Below are 18,729 nucleotides of genomic sequence, written 5' to 3' on the forward strand. Positions count from 1 at the left end.
AGGCAGAGACGCCTCCTCCCGCCAGGTCTGTGGCGCCCTCTGCCCACGAGCTTCCCCTGAATGCCTTCCTCGGTGGCTCTGTCTGGGCTGACCCCACTGCATCCTATCAAGAATTTGAAACACTGTGAAAATCCCTGAGAAGTTGGATTTTATAGAAAGGAAATGATCACTGGCACAAAAGGGAAGGCAACAGTGGGAAGAAGAGAGAAAAGTTGAAAGATTGTGTGAGAGACAGTCAGCAAGCAGGTGAGCTTCACTGGGCTGGCTGGACAAGCCAGGGGACCTGGCCCCTGGGAACCTGGAGGGGCATTTCAGTGAATCTCTGAGAACTGAACAACATGGTGCCCAGCCTGTTTGTTGTTTTCTCCCTGGCTTTAGTTTCTGTCCTGGAGGAAGCCAGCAAGGCTCTCCCTCAGCAGCAGCGGGGCGCGGGGCAGCAGCAGGAACACAGCAGCGCCTCAGAGCTTTTTCTTCTCAAAGTGTGGCACGATTCCGCTGTCCTCGGGCCTCGGGCTGCCCCCTTCTGCCTCCTTCAGACCCTCCTCGGCCAGCTGGGACAAGTACTTCTGTGGCGGGAAGGGAGGAGAAGGGAGGGAAGGAGGTTAGTGGTGACCTGGCTGGAGGGCAGAGGAAGAGGAGTGTGCCTGCACCCTGTTTCCTGCATCTGTCCCTGGTAGAACTCCCTCTCCTCCACCATCCCCTCCATCTGGGGGTGCAGGTCCCGCAAAGAGCACTGGGCTTCCTTCTCTCATCAGGACAGTTTACAAGCACTACGTGCAGAAAAAGTAGAAAGTACAGACACTAAGAATAGCAAACCATATCACAGCCCTTCTTCTGTGCCAAAGGCTGTTGCAGCTGCCTTACTTATACCAACCCTTTTAATCCGCATAACCCCTCTGCCTGTTTCCCAGAAAGAGTGGCCAGTCTACTCCTAGCGAGGGAGGGAGGGAGGGGAGAAGGCTGTCCTTTTGCAATTGTGAAAGACAAAAACCACAGCCTGACATCTGAGACTCTTAACAACCTGTTTCCTGTCAGGGCAGGCTGTAGAATGAGTGTCTTGGAGGTCCTTCCATGTCATTAAAAATGAGCCTGTTTCTAGGGTCTGGGGCTGCCTCCAGGCCACCCCCTAAATGCTCACTGCTATGACTGGCCCTAAGCCAAGCACTGGGAGCCTGTGCAAGCCTCTGCTCTTGGGATGTCTGCATTCAAGGCACTGAGACAGACAGGAAGCTGGCTGGGGCCCAACCCGGGTCCCCTGGGCAGGACAGCAGGGTCAAATGCAAAGAGCACTGTATCAGGAGTTAGTCTGGCTTAGATCCAATTGTTAAGTGTGTGGGCTTTGCTGCCTGATGGCTTGGGTTCGATTCCTAGCTCTGACTAGATAAATTAGCAAACATCTCTGGCATCTGTGTAACAGAGGGTAATAAGAGCAACAGCTCCAGGGAGTTGTTGTAAAGCCTAAAAGTCCATTGTAAAGCCCAAAACATGTTGTCCAGCACCAGGCAGAAAACACAGCCAGGGTCTCTGGGGTCATGCAAACAGTCCAGAACTTGATGGCTAAGAAACATTGGGAACAGAAACATTAGTTCCCACCTCCCACCCCCACCCCAAGCACCTTGTAAGAAAGGCCTGGCAACATAGTTCTGGAGAAAACCAGTTACTGAACACTCTCTGGAATACAGTTCTACTCTGACACATGTCACGAGGTGGAGTTAACTCACTGACAACTGGCTTTTGTTTTAACACTTGTCGTGTTGTTAGAAGGGACCTTAAAGGAAGACATCATGTTGGAAAGGTGGCAGGTCGGCTAGAGGAGGAAGATCCTCAAGGAGATTGACTGACACAGCAGCAAGAGGCTCAGGCGTATGCGATGATGAGGATGATGGGGACACGGAAAGGTTCAGATCCAATGTTCAGGGGGTCGCTATGAGTCGTGGTCAACTCAACAGCACCTAACAACAATCGGTCTTCATCATAAGTGATAGGATTTGGGGAAAGCCACTCATCTTTTCCCAGGCTCGAATTTTGAATCTGTTAAACGTGAGAGTGAGTCTCAGTGCCTCCCCTGCCCCGCTGCCAGGATGATTCTGAGGACCAGGTGAGGTGATGTGTGAATGGGTCTACTGTGGGCTCCATGGGAACCTCTCCAGAGGTGGGGATAGCATGGCAGGGAAAGGGGGCATCACGCAGACCTTGGGAAGGCTGCTGACCATGGACCTGGTTTCTCTACCTCAAGGCTTGTTGCCACCAGATGCTGAGTCAATTCTCACTTGTGGCGACCACACAAGAACTGTGCTCTAGAATGTTCTGGGCTGTATATTTATAGAAGAAGCAGATCACCAGATCTTTCTTCCAAGGAGCAGCTGGTTGGATTGGAAATACTAACCTTTTGGTTAGCAGCAAGCGCTTACTCATGGCACCACCAGGGCAATGTGAGAAAATGTGAGGCAGGAATGTGGACGGACCCGCGCTGGGTCAAGTCTCCTCTGAGAATGAGAGCCAGTAGGCAGCCAGTTCTCCCTAGAGGACACTGACTCCACCTGCTGTCCTAATGCCCTCAGCAGATTCTCTCAGCCCAAGCGCCCACGGGAAGGCATGGAGACTCCTTCCAGCTGCCTTGACCCACGCAGCAACCCCGACCCCACCCCCAGACCTCCTGGGGGTGCTAAGTTTACAAGCTGTCTGACTCGGTGTCAGCTAGCACCTGCCACTCTGGCCTGGATTCCTCACTGTTCACACTTGGGGTGGGGTGGACTGTGGGGACAGAGGCATCAACAGAATGGGGACAGGGCCACTGATAGAAATCCTAGCTGGGAGGCCTCTGACTGAGGTTCCAGATCCTGAAGATGTGAAACATGACCCCTGCTTGGCCAACGTGAGGGCTTAGCCAATGTCGGGCCTCGTGGGCCCAGGGGCCCCAGGAAAAGCCCCTGCTGTTGGCAGATGGTGAGTCAGCGCACCGGCCTGCTCCGGGGCACAGTTGCAGACGTGGAGTTAGAGGCCCCGGCTCTTCCTTACCCCCAGGAAGGCCCTGGGCTGTGTGATGTCCCGGGAGCTCCACAAGCCAGGTGAGGATTCATGATGAGCTAAAGGGTTCCCATGCTGGTTTGAGTATCAGAATCAACGTGAACGTGTGTTTTAAAGTGCAGAGCCCCAACCCTAGAGCAAAGATGAGTAAGTGTGTCTAGGATGGGGCCTAGGAAGCTGCATTTTAAAAAGACTTTAGCTGGCATGAGGGCAAACCTTTGGGACAACTTGAACAAGATAATCGCCAAGAGTCTTCCAGCCCTGCCATTCTGTGGGTCCCAGTTTGAACTGGCCTTCTGGTCAAGTTAGATGCTCCCTGACTTCTTCCCCTTGGGGCCCATGGCAACCTTAATCCCAGAGCACCTTCTCTCTGGAGGGAAATCAGGAAGTTGAAATGACCTGGGTTTGAGCAGAGCCCATGATGGTCCCTTGCAGATGGTGACTCAGGTCATGACTTACAGGTCTCAGTTTGCAAGACCAGTTTAACGGAGTACACAGATAGGCATGATTAAAAACCAGGTGATCTCATCCTACCTCCACTATCTGGGACAAATCATCAACTTTTGTGGCCCTCCGTTTCCTCCCTCATAAAATGAGGGGGTGTGCCCACATCTGAGTTTCTGATCAAAGCATACAAGAATTTGAAGGGTTTGGGGAATCTTCTCAGTATATTCCAAGAGCTCTCCCAATTTATACAGGGTCTGCCTGATGGATGCAGGTTACAAAGCTGTGTAAGTGGCCCTAGTTCCTGTCCCTGGTAAAAGACACAGGGCCAGGAGCTCTTTAGGCAATTCACAGACCCGGAGGCTTCAGCAGTCATGACTATCTGGAATCAGGGCACACAATGCCACCACCAGGGACTTCCCAAGTGGAGGCCAGACAATGAATCTGATTTCCTGTGATAAAAGCTGTGGGCACCTGCAGATACTTGTCCATGGGCTTCTAGTAGAGGGCTATCCTAGCAAATCATTAAATCCTAGCCTATACCAGAAGTCATTTATGAAAATCAAACCCTAATACATACTAGTTTGATGATATAAAATACAACCCTATATTTCCTTTATCCTAAGACACTTTTACAAAACTTAACATCTCTAAAATTGAGATGCATTTTACAATCTGTGGAGATCACTTTTCCATTTGTAATACATTTTTTCTGGTAATGGAAACCCTAAGTCTCTGTAAACTTTCATCAAAATTAATAAAAAGTAGTGTTATGTAAAAAAAACAAACAAAACACAACCCACCAGTGTCATGTCTTACAACCACTGGTAGGGGCTTGGAGCTGACAAAACCTGGTATACAGAATATTTTTAAATTGTCTCCTTTGTAACACACTAATGACATTTATTTTGCCTATATGCCTTGGGCTAGTACAATGAAGTTCTGCGAAGACAGGGATTTTTGTCTGTTTTTACCGTCATTGGCCCCACGGCCTAGACTGTGTAGCACAGAGGAGGAGTGAGCCAGTACCTGGACTGTATTGTGTTTATTTCTTCCAGCACTCAGGGCCATCTGCACAGCAAAAGCAGCAGTGTGGGAAATACCTACATTTAGAGGAGCCAGGTGTTTTGGAAAGGGGTCTCCCTCAATTACGGGCCAGATAAACAAAGGCTAAGACTCACGGACTAAGGAGGAAAGAGATTCTAAAACCAACCCAACCCCCAACCCAACTAGACAAAGAAAATTCCTAAGTGCCAATCAAGTGTAGGCAGATGTTCTGAGAACACTTTGGAGGAGCAGCCTGCGGGAGCTGGAGCCAAAGAATAGGTCTCTGAGTGGTGGAAGGAGACAGGTAACTCACGGAAGCAGAGAACTACGTCGTGTGCCTGGATAATGTCGAGGAGCCTGAGCTTTGAAGGTGAGAGCCAGGACCTCGGGCAAGCAGTGCCACACATGCCAGGGAGCTTGACGCCTGGCCCCCCTAAAGGGAGGAGGCTGGGGAGCCAGCCAGGGTGCAGCCAGGAGGGCAGCCGTTACCTGCAAGTTCTTGTAGTGGACAGCACTGCGACAGTGGCTCATCTTCGCCATCTCCTCACTCGTGTAGAACAGCCCACAGAGTTTGCAATAAAAGCCAGTCCTGGGCACAACGAACTCCATCCCTGGAGAGATGGGGGTGGACAGGCAGGCATTAGGAAGGTGGTGGGGGACCCCTATGCTCTGGGTGGAAATGGGGGGGACCACAGCTCCACCCTCACTTGCTGCTGACTTTGGCTAGCTCCCTGGCTTCTCCAAGCCTCAGTTCCCTCATTTGCAAAAGAAGCTCATGGGACTGGCACTCACTTTACTCACAGGTAGCTGCCATCTCCAGGGAGGAACTATGACATAGGTCAGAGTGCTTAATCAGTATTTGCTAAGATCTGGCCTTCAGGATCCTAGGACCTGACAGCTTCCAGGTCCTTCTTAAAGAGGAAGACAGTTCTCCCAACTTCCTATATTTTATATTCATTTTTCCCTCTGTACCTCATTTTTCAGCTGATGTGACCAGTGCTGAGGGAGTTTTATTTCTCTATAGGATATGTACATATGAAAGAGATACATACATACAAACAAACGTCTCCATATTAGATAGTTATATGTGCATATGCATATAATCCATTAGCTGTTCCATGGGAGAAGGATGGGCAATTTCCTCCTCTGTGATTTAGTGCCTCTGAAAACCCACTGAAGGGTTAGCCAGGGTCAGCTCTGACTTGATGGCACACAACAACAACATCACATTATATATATATATATGATAGAGAGAGAGAGATGTAACATACTATCAAATCAGAAGTGACTCACAGCTGACCCTCCAGGGGGTTTTCAGAGGCTGTAAATTGCATACAAAGAGAGATTAATCATCTTTCTTCCATGAAGCGGCTGATGGATTTGAACTGGCTGCCTTTGGGCTAGCAGCACAGCTCCTTACCCCTGCCCCCCACATACAGACACATTTTATATGTTGTTGCTGTTGTCATGTGCTATAGAGTGGAACTGACTCATAACTGACCCTCCTGTGAGTCTTCAGAAGCTATAAATATCATGGGAGGAGATTTGTCTGTCTTTCTCCTTGGAAGCAGCTGGTAGATTTGATCTGTCTGTCTTTGGATTGGCAGCATAACTCCTTATTACTAGGCCACCAGAGCTCGCTACATTTTATATACGATAACATTAAAATATACTAGATGTTTACATACAACAACAAACACTCACTGCTATTGAATTGGAACTGACTCCTAGCTGACCCTCCAGTGGGTTTTTAGAGGCAGAAAATCACCTAAGAGGAGAGTGTCCACCTCTCTCCCTTAGAGGAGCTGCTGAAGTCAAACCACAAGCCTTTACGTTAGCAGCGCAAGTCTTCAAACGCTCGGCCTCCAGAGCTCCCTAACATTTATATTGCTGTGTTAGGTGCTGTCAAGCCAAGTGTGACTACAGGGATTGTTGAGCAACAGATCCGAACCCTGTCCTCACTCGCGCCATCCTCACACTCTGTCATACTCAGCCCTTTGCAGCAGTCACTGTGCCAATCCATCTGGTTGAGGGTCTTCTCCTTTGCTGAACCTCCACCTTTCCAAGCATGAGGTCTCTCTTCCCAAGGAACAGCCTCTCCTAGCAACCTGCTTAAAGTATGCAAAATGAAGCTCCACCCTCCTTGCCTTCAAGCAGCACTCTGCTTGTTCTATTAGCAGTCCGTGGGATAGCCAGTATTCTTTTCCAACACCACAGCTCAAGGACATCAATTCTTCTTGTCATCCTTATTCACTATCCAGCTCTCAGATGCATACAAGAGACTAAAGGACCATGGCCTGAATCAGATGCACCTTAGTCTTCAAACTGACATAATTTACTCGTCAGTAATTTGGAGCGGTCCCTGACTACAAATTTCCCCAATGTAATGTGACTCCAGCCAGTTCATTCTTCTATCTGACAGGCAGGCTCTGGCTCCTACCTGTTCACTAATGAACATTAAGTAAGAATTGCCTCTGTCCTTTGGGGCTGCACAATAGCTCTTCCCCAACTGTTTCTGCTGGGAGCAGAGGCCCACATAACACAGGGTGACTGGAAATACAACACCCTGAGGAGAGCAGGGTGGAGGCAAGGGGTGGGAAGCACACAGAGGCCTGTGGTCGGGGCCACACCCTCCCCATCCTGTCCCAGATGCTACAGGGCAACCAACTGGGTGGTGCTAGGGCAACAGGAAGGTCCCTCAGTAGCACAAGTGATTCCTGATTGATTGCTAACCTGAAGGTTAGTGGTTCAAATCTCCTCACTGGTGCTACAGAAGGAAGGCCTCGTTCATAATCTATTTCCATCAAGACTACAGTCAAAAAGCCATACAAAGCAGTTCTACTCTAACACATGGGCATGCTGTGAATTGGAATAAACTGGGCGACAACACAGCAGGGCAGAAGCTTCCAGGTTCTTCCAGGCTTCCTGAAAGGCCATCCAATCTCTGTTCTGGAAGCCCCAGGGGTGTCAGCCTTTCCAGGCCGGCCTGGAGCTGGAGGCAGAGTGTGAGCTGAACTAGCTACCACCAGTGGGCTGCTGAGTGAGATCCCACTTGACGAAGTGCCCACTACCCAAAGAGGGAAAGCTGCAGAAATGTGGACCAAAAATGCATCTCAGAGGGTGGTAGTCTATGTTAAAGGAGCCCAGCGGTGCTGTGGTTAAAGAGGTGGACTGGCAGGCAAAAGGTTGATGGTTCAAACCCAACAGCTGCTCTGAAGGATGAAGAGGAAGCAGGCTGTTTCTGTGAAGATTGACAACCCTGGGAGCCTATGGGACGATTCTACTCTTCTGTCATCTCGCATATTCGTTTCATCTGTGAAGTAGGAAGAGCAAACCCGCTAAAGGTACTGGGACAGCACCTCTCATTTTGCCTGGTGTTCAAGAAATGTGCATTTACAGACACTTGTTAAATATTTCTTCACTGATCTGAGGCTTTATAAGTCCATGAACCTTCCCCAAAGCTGCCTGAGGAGCCCAGACTCCAATTTGACAATGACAACTTTCCCTTGTCCCTCCTGCTCTGGGGACAATGTGCTGTTCACGGTCATCAAGATGCGTGGAACTCATGGGGACCCACATGCAACAGTGTGAAGCATTGCCCAGACCTGGACCATCTTCACAATCCCTGGTCATCTGGTCACCCTCACAGTCCCAGGTCCTCTTCACAGGCCCCTGGTCACCCTCACGATCCCGGTCACCCTCACGGCCCCCAGTCACCCTCACGTTCCCCGTCACCCTCACGGTCCCTGTCACCCTCATGGTCCACGTCACCCTCACGGTCCCCGGTCACCCTCACGGTCCCCGTCACCCTCACGGTCCCCGGTCACCCTCACGGTCCCCGGTCATCCTCACGGTCCCCGGTCACCCTCACGGTCCCCCGTCACCCTCATGGCCCCCGGTCATCCTCGCGGTCCCCGGTCACCCTCGCTGACCCCGGTCACCCTCGCTGTCCCCGGTCACCCTTGCTGTCCCGGTCACCCTCAGTGTCCCGGTCACCCTCACTGTCCCCGGTCACCCTCACGGTCCCGGTCACACTCACTGTTCCGGTCACCCTCACGGTCCTGGTCACACTCACGGCCCCCGGTCACCCTCATCGTCCCCGGTCACCCTCGCTGTCCCGGTCACCCTCGCTGTCCCCGTCACCCTCACGGCCCCCGGTCACCCTCAGAGTCCCTGGTCACCCTCACAGTCCTTTGCATGCTTGAATCCCATGCTGTCCCATTGTACCCACTGCGTATTAATTAATTAGTTAATTAATTAATAATGTATTAATTAATGCCTTCCACCGAGGGGGCTGTCCTTCCAGCACTGTATTGTCCAAGGTCTATTATGATCCGCAGGGCTGTCACCGGCCAGTTCTCAGAAGTAGATTTCCAAGTCTTCCTTTCTAGCTTGTTTTAATCTGGAAGTTCTGACAACTGTACACGGTGGTGACATTGCTGGTATTTAAAACGCCGACGGCCTAGCTCCCAGTACCACAGCAGCATGGAAGCCAGTGCTGAACAACAAGCTGGCAGACAGGTAGTAAACAGGGGCAGCAGCAGGTGGTAGGAAACACATCACTGGGGAATGAGAAGTGTGGACAGGGAGGACCCCCAACAGCTGGGAACTCACGGCTGAGCTTCTGGGAGTTAGTTCAGCTACCACAATGGCCACACCACAACTTTAGGATGTGTCTGGAAACACAAAGTGGTAGCATCAAGACAAAACTGCCAGAACCCTGACAAGCTATGAAGCCACTTGGCCCTGCTGTTTTCCAGCTTCTATTACGTATGATAATTAAAACTGCATTTGACGTCTAATAATAGCTCCTGAGTGAGGGTAATTATAACCCCATCATCCTAATAAACCTGGACTGATGAATGAGGAACTTGTGCTCAGCAGGTGATGTCGCTGGTCCTGGGAAGAGCAAGCCTTGGCCAATCCGCTCTTGGCTGGGATCTTCAAACTCGCCTCAGACACAAGGGCAGAACCCTTCCCAGACTCATGCTACCCTCATAACAGCTTTCCTATGAATGAGAGGACTTCACCTTCCCCCTTCCAGGCCTTGGCATGCCTCAGCTCACTTCCCTGCTCTTCAGAGGGGCAAAGACTGGAAGTTGTCTCCATTGCCCTTGAAGTCTGTCTGCTAGCAGTGCTCTGATGCCACAGGGAACCTGACACAGTCACAGTGACAGGAAACATTGTAGGTATCCATAAGCATATTGCATGAACGAATAAAGCAATAACTAAGCCTTGGTAAACATCTAGTGGTACAGTGGGACTTCTGGTGGTCTAGTGGGTAAGAAGTTGTCAATTCAAAGTCAGATGGTTCGAATCTACCAGCTGCTCTGAGGGAGAAAGACAGGCAATCTCCTCCTGTGTGATTTACAGCTTCTGAAAACTCATTGGAGGTTCAGCTCTGAGTCAGTTCTGACTCAACAGCAATAGCAATCCTATAAAGAATAATTCTACTAAGCATTGAGTAAATCTGCTGCCAAATAATCTCTCACAGGTGCTAAGGAGCAATGGTGTCAGCTGAAAGACTAAGGTGTGGCTGGTTCAAGCCATTATCTTTTCAGTGACTTGTTATGCATCCGGAAGTTGGATAATGACTAAGGATGACAAAAGAAGAATTGAGGCCTTTGAATTGAAGTATGTTGGAGAAGAGTACTGACTAACCCTTGGACTCAAAAGGACAAACAAGTGTCTTGAAGGTAAGGATGGTGAAGCTTCCTCTTACATATTATAGCCATATTGTTCAGAGGGGCCCGTCCTTGAAAAAGGACATCATGCTTGGAAAGGAGCGTCAGCGAAAGAGAGGAAGAGCCTCAAGGAGATGGATTGGCAGAGTGACTGTCACAATGGGCTCAAGTATATCAGACACGATGAGGATGGACGACACAGAATAGGGCAAGGTTCAGATCCATTGTTCGCTCTGAATTGTAGTCAACTCGAAGACACCTAACAACAGCAACAACAACGACACACATGCGGTCATCATAAGTTGGAGTCTACTCATTTTTTGTGGGTGAGAGGTTAGGCACTACGACGTTGCAAACTTTCATTCATTTAATTCTCAAACAAACCCTAAGAGGTAGTCAACGATTATCATCTTTGATTTATAGTGAAAAAAATGGAATTTCCTCATCTTATATCTACAGCAAGGAATGGAACTGGGATTTCAAGCCAGCAAGGCAGATTCCAGTCTGTAGTCTTAACCATCGTGCAAAATCACCTTTCCTACTGCTGCCTGAACTGGAGAGAAGAGGGCAGAGCAGACTCATCAGAAATCTTTCATTCCGACCTGAATGCCCTGCGTGACCTTTGGGGAAGCTGCTGCTTTTTATTTCCTCAACTGTCAGATGTGGGAAACAAGAGCATGACCCTCCCTGGGGAATCAATGGAACAGAGGGACTCAAAGCTAACTGAAGACTAGAAACCAATGCAAAGTGGAAACAATGCAATTGTCCAGCAATGGATGAATGCAGAAACAAAATGTATGTTTACAATATAACACATTCTAATGATACAATGGAACAAACTTGGTACACCTAACAGCACGAGTGAATCATAAAATAATTACATAAGGTAAAAGAAAATAGGCAATTAATCAATCAATCAATAAAGCATATATGTGACATGATTTCCCTTGCATAAAGCTCTGCTGTTGTTTTGTGTACTGTCGAGTCAGAACCAACCCATAGCTGACCCTCCGGCGGGTTTTCAGACGCAGTTAATCACACGGGAGGAGACTGCCCATCCTTCTCCCGTGGAGCAGCTGGTGGCCTTGAACCGTGTGCCTTTGCAATTGCAGCACAGCTCCTTGCCACTAGAGAAATGTAAACTAATGTCTTGTGAGGGAGCTCTGGTGGCATGTTATCGTTGTGAACAGTCGAGTGGAAATCAACCCTTACGGCTGACCCTCAGGCAGGTTTTCAGAGGCAGTTAATCGCACAGGAGGAGACTGCTCATCCTTCTCCCTCAGAGCAGCTGGTGGACTCGAACCGTGCACCTTACGAAAGTTTCGCTGCTAATCCAAGCGCGGAGCCTTTCTGGCAGCTTGAATCTGCCAGCAGCTGTTAGGGAGAAAGATGAGCAACTGCTTCGTGTGCTATTCACAAGCCCTGAAAATGTGCCGGAGGGTCAGCTATGAGTCAGTTCTGACTTTATGGCCATGAATCGAGTCTGAAGATTTTGTGACAGAAAGCAGAAAATGGAGAAAACGCCAGGGGAAAAGGGGAGCGAAGGACTATAAAGGATGTTGAAAAAACTTTTGAGTGTGATGAACACATGCACTATCGTAACAGAGCTAATGGTCTCACAGGTACATTTATATGCCAGAACATATCATATTGTAGATATTATTATGTTCAACTTATTGTATATCAATTATGCCCCAACAGAACTGTTTATAAAAAAAAAGATATCATTTTCCTCCTCACAGATGGGCAAAGATTAAAGAACTATAACATCCAGTGCTGGCAAGGGCAGGAATAATGGGATTTGTCATACAGAGTGATGGTTATAACTAGTATAATGTTTCTAAAATGCAATTTAGTAGCAATTATGAAATTTAAAATGCAAGTACATATGACCTCACACCCCTCCTGGGGCTAGGACGCTGGCGCACACACACAAAGGGAACCGGACACCCATGTCTGAAAAGCAGAGGCACACACATCAAAAGGCCAGGCTGACTGGTCCCACAACAAATGGTGGAACCCCTCACAAAACTCATTCCTGTGGTGGAACTTTCAGCCCAACAACAGACAGGCTTGTCACACAAACAGGCAAAAAATACTCGAACTCACTACACGTGAATCAGACTGACTGACAGCTGACCCTCCAGCAGGTTTTCAGAGGCTGTAAATTGCTCTGGAATAGACTGTCCATTTTTCTCCCTTGGAATGGCTGATGGATTCAAACCTCCAAAGAGGTGCCACCTTTGTTAGTAGTACAGTTCCCAACGTACTACATCGCCAGAGCTCCTAGGCCTCTAAGGGGAACAGTATCCCAGGAAGGCACTCTCTCCTTAGAATACCAAGCATAAAGGGTCAAAAGAGCAGCAATTTCCCAAGGCTAAGGTCCCGAAGACAGGAAGGGCAGGAGAGAGGGACTGATGGAAATGAGAATCACAGGGAAGAAGGGGGATTACAGTTTCTCCTAGGAGGCTAGGATTTTGAAGCTCCGTCTCACATACTTTGGGCACGTGGCCAGGATGGACTGATCCTTGGAAAAGGACATCATGCTGGGAAGGGTGGAGGGACAGCACATGAGAGGAAGACCCCAGGTGAGATGGATTGATACAGTAACTAGGGCAGTAAGAGTAGGTGTGTTGGAGTCAGTGAGACTGGCTCAGGATAGGGAAGGCTTCTGTTGCACATACATAGGGTCACTATGAGTTGCAAACGACTCAACGGCACACCACCACAACAGCATTGTAATTAATGTTATAAAACAAACATGTATAAAGCGATGAATGGAAAACCAATTTGCTTTGCAAACTTTCACTAACATGACTCACAGAGAGAGAAAAAGAGAGACAGTACGTGAGAGCCTTGCTGGGGAGTGAGATGACTTGGGTTGAAACTTTGACTCTACTCTTCACTGTCCACTAGATTTGTGACCGTGCAACTTTCTGTTAAGTAGAGGTTGATATATTAACTAACTCAATAGGGGTTTTGGAGAGATTTCAATGAGATAATTCAAACAAAGCACTAGCAATAGCACTTGAGTGGTGAATGATAAAAATGTAGCTATTGTAGCCTTTTTAGAATGACAAAGAAAAAAGTTGCAAACAACCAAAATGTTCATCATGGATTAACAAAATTTGGTATATCTTGAAAGAATGTGTTTTGTACGTTTCAACACGAAGATATCTCTATGACCCGTATTAAGGGAAGAAAAAAAGCAAATCTCAGGGCACTTTGCATATAATAATCCAAAACTATACTCACTGTGTCAAGTCAATTCCCAATCGTGGTGGTCCTCCATGGAGCCCAAGACTGTAAATTATTATGGAAAGAGACTGCCCATCTTTCTCCCTAGGAGCAGCTGGTTGACTCCAATCATCTTTAGGTAAATAGCCCAACATATAACATCCTATGGACCAGGGTTCTTAATTACATGTATACTGTGATCGAATTTTGTGGTAGGAGAACAATCCACGGATATGACAGTGAGTAATTTGGCTGGATGGATCATAAAATATTATGGTTTTCTATCATCAAACTATGGTTGGTTGTTCTGGGGATCCCAGAACATTTCATTATGATCATATGAAACTATACCCAGACCAAGAAGCTGTTGTCCTAACAGAGAAAGGGAACACTGTTGTTGTTGTTGTTGTTGATTGCTGTCAAGTTGAACATGATTCATACTGACTCTATGAAGTCTTTCTATAACTATCATCATATATCAAAGTTCTTATTTATCAAAGGGAACACTACCTAGTTTAAAATAAAAAATGGTGTACATCAGGGCTGTATCCTTTCTCCTATTCAATCTGGATGCTTAGCAAATCATTCTATAAACTGGACTCTATGAAGAAGAATTTGGCATCAAGATTGGAAGATTTTATGGGTCTTCCATCTGTGCCGGTACCAGAGTAAACAGTGGTTGTGAACCATTGCCTAACCCCATCACCCATGGGCTGAGAGCACTGACAGGGGCTACATGTGGAGAGAAAAAAAAGTGGGGGGTGGGGAGACTGGAGGAAGAGAAAGTCAAGAAACTGAATTGATGTTGGCTAGGTAAACATCAGCTGTCTCCGTATTTGCACTTAGTCCGTAGATGCAGCTTAGATGACACTTATCCTTTTCTCCTGTTTACTCTGATTTGACTTCTTTAACGTTGAATATGTCTGTGTCAGAAGATTTGCTACTGTCTTCCAAAAGATTTGGCAACAAATGTTGTTCACGTAATCCTCTGATTGCTGTTTGCATTAATTTGCTGAATTGGTAGTGTAACGTTAGCCTAAAAGTTGGCTTCTTTTTGGCCTTTACAGTTTTCCCAAGCTGATCTCCAGCTACCTTAACTGCAGACACATGGTCTTATACATTTTCAATAGCTGTGGGACTAAGATAAGCAAAAGAGTGCTTCTCATACTGGGCAGCAAGTCTTGAGGTGAGCAAGACTCGCAGCAGTAAGATTTGAGGGAGACTGGAACAAGACCTTGGTGAGAGCAAGACCCTTGCGATGGTGATGGAGAGACGGTGTCATCACTCTGTAAAAACTGCCAAGTTGTGATTTGAGGCTTCTTGCATTGGTGCTGGCCACAGTTAAAGGTTTTTGCTGATGCTTGAAGGAGAAGCTGACTTAAAACTCCTTGAAAGCAAACCTTCATGATGATTTGATTTTGACTGCTGAATTGAAACCAGAGCCTGGACTAATTGAGGAATTGTGCCTTGGGACTGTTGGGCTAAAACTTAGGGGAGGGAGGAAGATTGGAGGAAGCCTCACCAACAACCTGTATCATGCAGATGACACAACTTTACTTGCTGAAAGTGAGGAGAACCTCAAATGTTTGCTTCAAGAGATTAAAGACCACAGCCTTTGATATGGATTACTTTTCAAAATCAAGAAGAAAAAAACCCCTCAACATTGAGCTGATAGGCAACATCATGATAGATGGAGAAAAACTGAGTTGCCAGTGATTTCATCTTACTTGGATCCACAATCAACACCCTTGACACTAGCAAGCAGGAAATCAGTAAGACATAGTATATTGGGAAAATGTGCTGTCAGGGACCACTCCAATGTACTGAGGAGCAATAATATCAGTTTAAGGCCTAAGGCATAACTGATTTAGCCATGAGAGTCAGCAAAAGAGAGGAAGACTGTCAATGAGATGGACTCACACAGTGACTGCAGCAATGGGCTCAAGTGTGTCAGAGATGCTGAGGACAGCCCAGGATAGGACAGGGTTCAGACCTGTTGTTCTTAGCATCACTAGAAGTCATATTTGATGGGATATAACAGCGACAAAAACTATCTATGGGGGCTGCAGAGAACCTCAAAGAAACAATTTTTAAAATTTCAATTTACATGGTTTTAAATTTTTTCTGAATTATCATTCACCCTTAAATTTTCTTTTATTCTACTGAAAAGTTGTGTGCTGTTGAGCAAAAATTGACCCACAGCTAACCTTCCAGTGGGTTTTCAGAGACAGTAAATCGACTGCACATGAGACAGTAAATTGCCCATCTTTCTATAGTGTGACAGCTGGTGGATCTGAATTGCTTGCCTTTAGGTTGGCAGAGCCATCAGCAACCAAAAAAATTTTTCATTTAACCAACTTTCAGTGTGCACTCTGTGACCTTACTTACATCCACGATGTTGTACAACCATCACCACAATCTAGTTGCCTACATTTTTCAATCACCCAGGAGAAACTCAGTACTACGTACTTCAGTGCCTTCCAATCTCCTTCCGTAGCTCATGGTAACCACTAACAAACTTGGCTGCTATTTTTCTTACTTTTTTATTAAAAATAAAGAAATGCACAAGAAAGGGCACTAAGTACAAGGCAGAAGTGATTCTTAATTTTTGCTTGTGTGTCAGTTCAATTCCAAGTTCTTGAATGACAAGAGAGTCATGTTACATTTCTTGGTTTCCTCGGAGGTACCAGCTCAGGGCTACTTTCTCCAGGAAACGTTGACTGAATACAGGAATGAAACACCTAGCCACCTTTCTCCTGGAGGCAGGCTGCAACTGTCTTTTATGGTTACAATACCCACGGTAAAACATGGATAAGCATTAAAAAATAAGAGGCTAATAGAAAAACGTCAGGCACAAAATGCTGCTTGGTGCACAATTCCATGTACAAGAATTATTCAGAACAGACAAGTCCATAGAAAAAAGACGGAAAGGGGGTGGAGGAACGGGGGGATGAGGAGTAACTTCTTAATGGGTACAGGGTCCTGCTAGAGTAATGAAGGCATACTGGGCCAAAGGTTATACAATACTGTGAATGCACTTAATGCTTCTGATTGGACACTTTATAATGAAAATTTCATCTCAGTAAAAACAAAACAAAATAAAAAATATCTGGTTCAGTTAGTTCACTGAAAGGTCAGAATTTTTCTTTTAATTTTTTTAGTTTTCTGTCCTAGGGGATACTGCACAAATTTATACCTTAAGAAACAAAAGGAAACTTTGTCTCAAATCAGATCGTGAAAAGGACACATTTAGAAGAATAAAACAGTAAGGGATTCTTCTTCAAGGAGAAGAGGAGGGCAATAGGAACTTGAGTGGAAAGGTGACTTCCACAGTGACTGTCCTGCCCTGCAGGAGTGGACCTGGCTAGTTGGTCATCACGGAGTGGAGATGGCCTGTCAGGCTGTTCTCTTTGCCAGGTATATCTAATCCTTCCTTTCTCTCTCTCTCTCACTCACTCTCTCGCTCTCGCTCTCTCTCATCACTTCACTCACCTTTTAGTGACAACGTGAAGATTTAAAAAATAGCATGTTTGATTTATCCCAGACTATGCTGCCTGCCCGCCCCGAGAATCTGGCTTCTCTCTCTTGCTCTGTTTGACAATGAGCCCTAGATAATTCTCATACCATCATGCCACATTACTACTGAAAACAACAAAACTGATCCAATTCCAGATGATGGAGCTGGGCACTAATACTCCAGAAGGGGTCTGATTTATCTGAGGCCATAATCATCGAGCAAACAGAAAAGAAAGAGAAGGTTCCAACTTTTCTCTGTCTAGTGGTCCCTGTATCAACCACATAGAGCCTCCTCCAAAGTCTCTTCAGTATCATTACCTCCAAGGAGGAAGAATGAGATGTTGTTTGGGGCAGGACTGATGCTGTGGTTAGGAGACCTAGTGGCACAGCGCATTTAATGTAACCAAAAGGTCAGTGGTTCAAATCCACAAGTTACTCTAAGACAGAAAGATGGGCAGCTTCATCCTGTAAAGACTTACATCTTAATGTAAATCTTCATGGTCACCTCCATAAATGTGACTTGATGGTGGTGAGCTATGGGAGAAGCATTTGACTATTAACCAGAAAGTCAGTGGTTTGAGTCTACTAGTTGCTCTGTGAAAGACGAGGCCTTGTGTTTCTGTAAAGGTTACCACCTGGGAAACTCTCTGGGGCAGTTCTGCAGGGTGGCTATCAGCTGGGATCACCTCAATGCAGGTGGGATGCTCCGGCTCTGGGAGAGGGGCAGGAGGCAAGGAGAAGCAAATCAAAAGTTTTTCTGTTGACTCTGCAGAGAACATCCAGCCTCCGAACAAGAAGCAGACTTAGAGGCTCTGAGGGATGAAGAATAACACCTTCCCAGGTGGGCAAAGAAGCTTCCAGTTCTACGTTCCAGGACTGTGCTTTTTAAGGGCCGGCTCTATAGGGCATTGGGCCCATCAAGGGAGCAGAAATTGCAAGAAACTTTAAAGCAGCGCTTTACAAAGTTAGGGCTTTGCATCAGGGGAAAAAAAAAAACCAAACAAAAAAAACCCAAAACCAAAAACCACCCCAATAACAATAACAACACACGACAAAAAGCCCTCTTGTGTTCTTAGATGTTGTTCCAGAGCTACCACTTCCTGGAGCTGAGTTCGGGGGCAGGACTGTGTATTGCACCTACCTAGAGGAATGCTAAGTTCACTGAACACATCTTCCGGTTCCCAGGAAGGCAGAGAAAGGGGCTGTTTGGGCTCCACTTCAGTGTATTCCGGTGAGCTTGTGTCCAGGGATTTGATTTCCGTATACCCGGAGTTTTCTGCAAAATATGAGCCAAGATAACGAACGAATGGAACATGCTGCACCGCAGAGCAGCCCTACAATGCGAATCCCTGCATGATGCGCTTGGGATTGTCACCTGGGCTTAATAGTATGAAGCTAGGAAAACAACTGCTAATTAGAGCCAAAGTGCCGTAATGATGAGCATTTTCCCACTGTCAAGGGGAAGCCACACACAAGGGCACTTGGCAAGTGCGTTCCAAGTTCACGGGAATGGACGTTGAGGCCTCTGGCTGAGATGATCCACCCCCGCACCCCCCACAACTCGGTATCATTTCATCTCTGCAGCCAGAAGAACTAATGAAGGACAAAAGTCGTGCTGACGTCCACGGGAATGCCAAGACTGGCCAACAAGAAAAACGAAGCTTGTGAAGCTGTGTCATTAGCTACGAACTCAAAACACTGGGTAAGCCTCTAACATCAATGCATGCGGAGACCCCCACAGCCAAACCAAAGGGGTTCGACCAGGGCAAGCTGA

At 47.0% G+C, this 18,729-nt stretch overlaps 1 protein-coding gene across 1 annotated transcript in view; it reads right to left on the bottom strand.

Moving 5' to 3' along the window:
• Positions 1-458: 458 nt before the first annotated feature.
• RBM20 (RNA binding motif protein 20) overlaps positions 459-18,729 on the bottom strand; it is a 234,933-nt gene continuing 216,662 nt past the window's right edge. Inside the window, exons 12-14 of the mRNA XM_006880169.1 lie at positions 18,097-18,231; positions 5,008-5,129; positions 459-566 (exon numbers count right to left, since the gene is read on the bottom strand). Coding sequence (XP_006880231.1) covers positions 459-566; positions 5,008-5,129; positions 18,097-18,231 — 365 coding nt within the window. The remainder of the gene's footprint in view (positions 567-5,007; positions 5,130-18,096; positions 18,232-18,729) is intronic.

Source organism: Elephantulus edwardii, unplaced genomic scaffold, assembly GCF_000299155.1.
Source record: "Elephantulus edwardii isolate Elephantulus edwardi_28Jun2011 unplaced genomic scaffold, EleEdw1.0 scaffold00006, whole genome shotgun sequence".
NCBI lineage: Eukaryota > Metazoa > Chordata > Mammalia > Macroscelidea > Macroscelididae > Elephantulus > Elephantulus edwardii.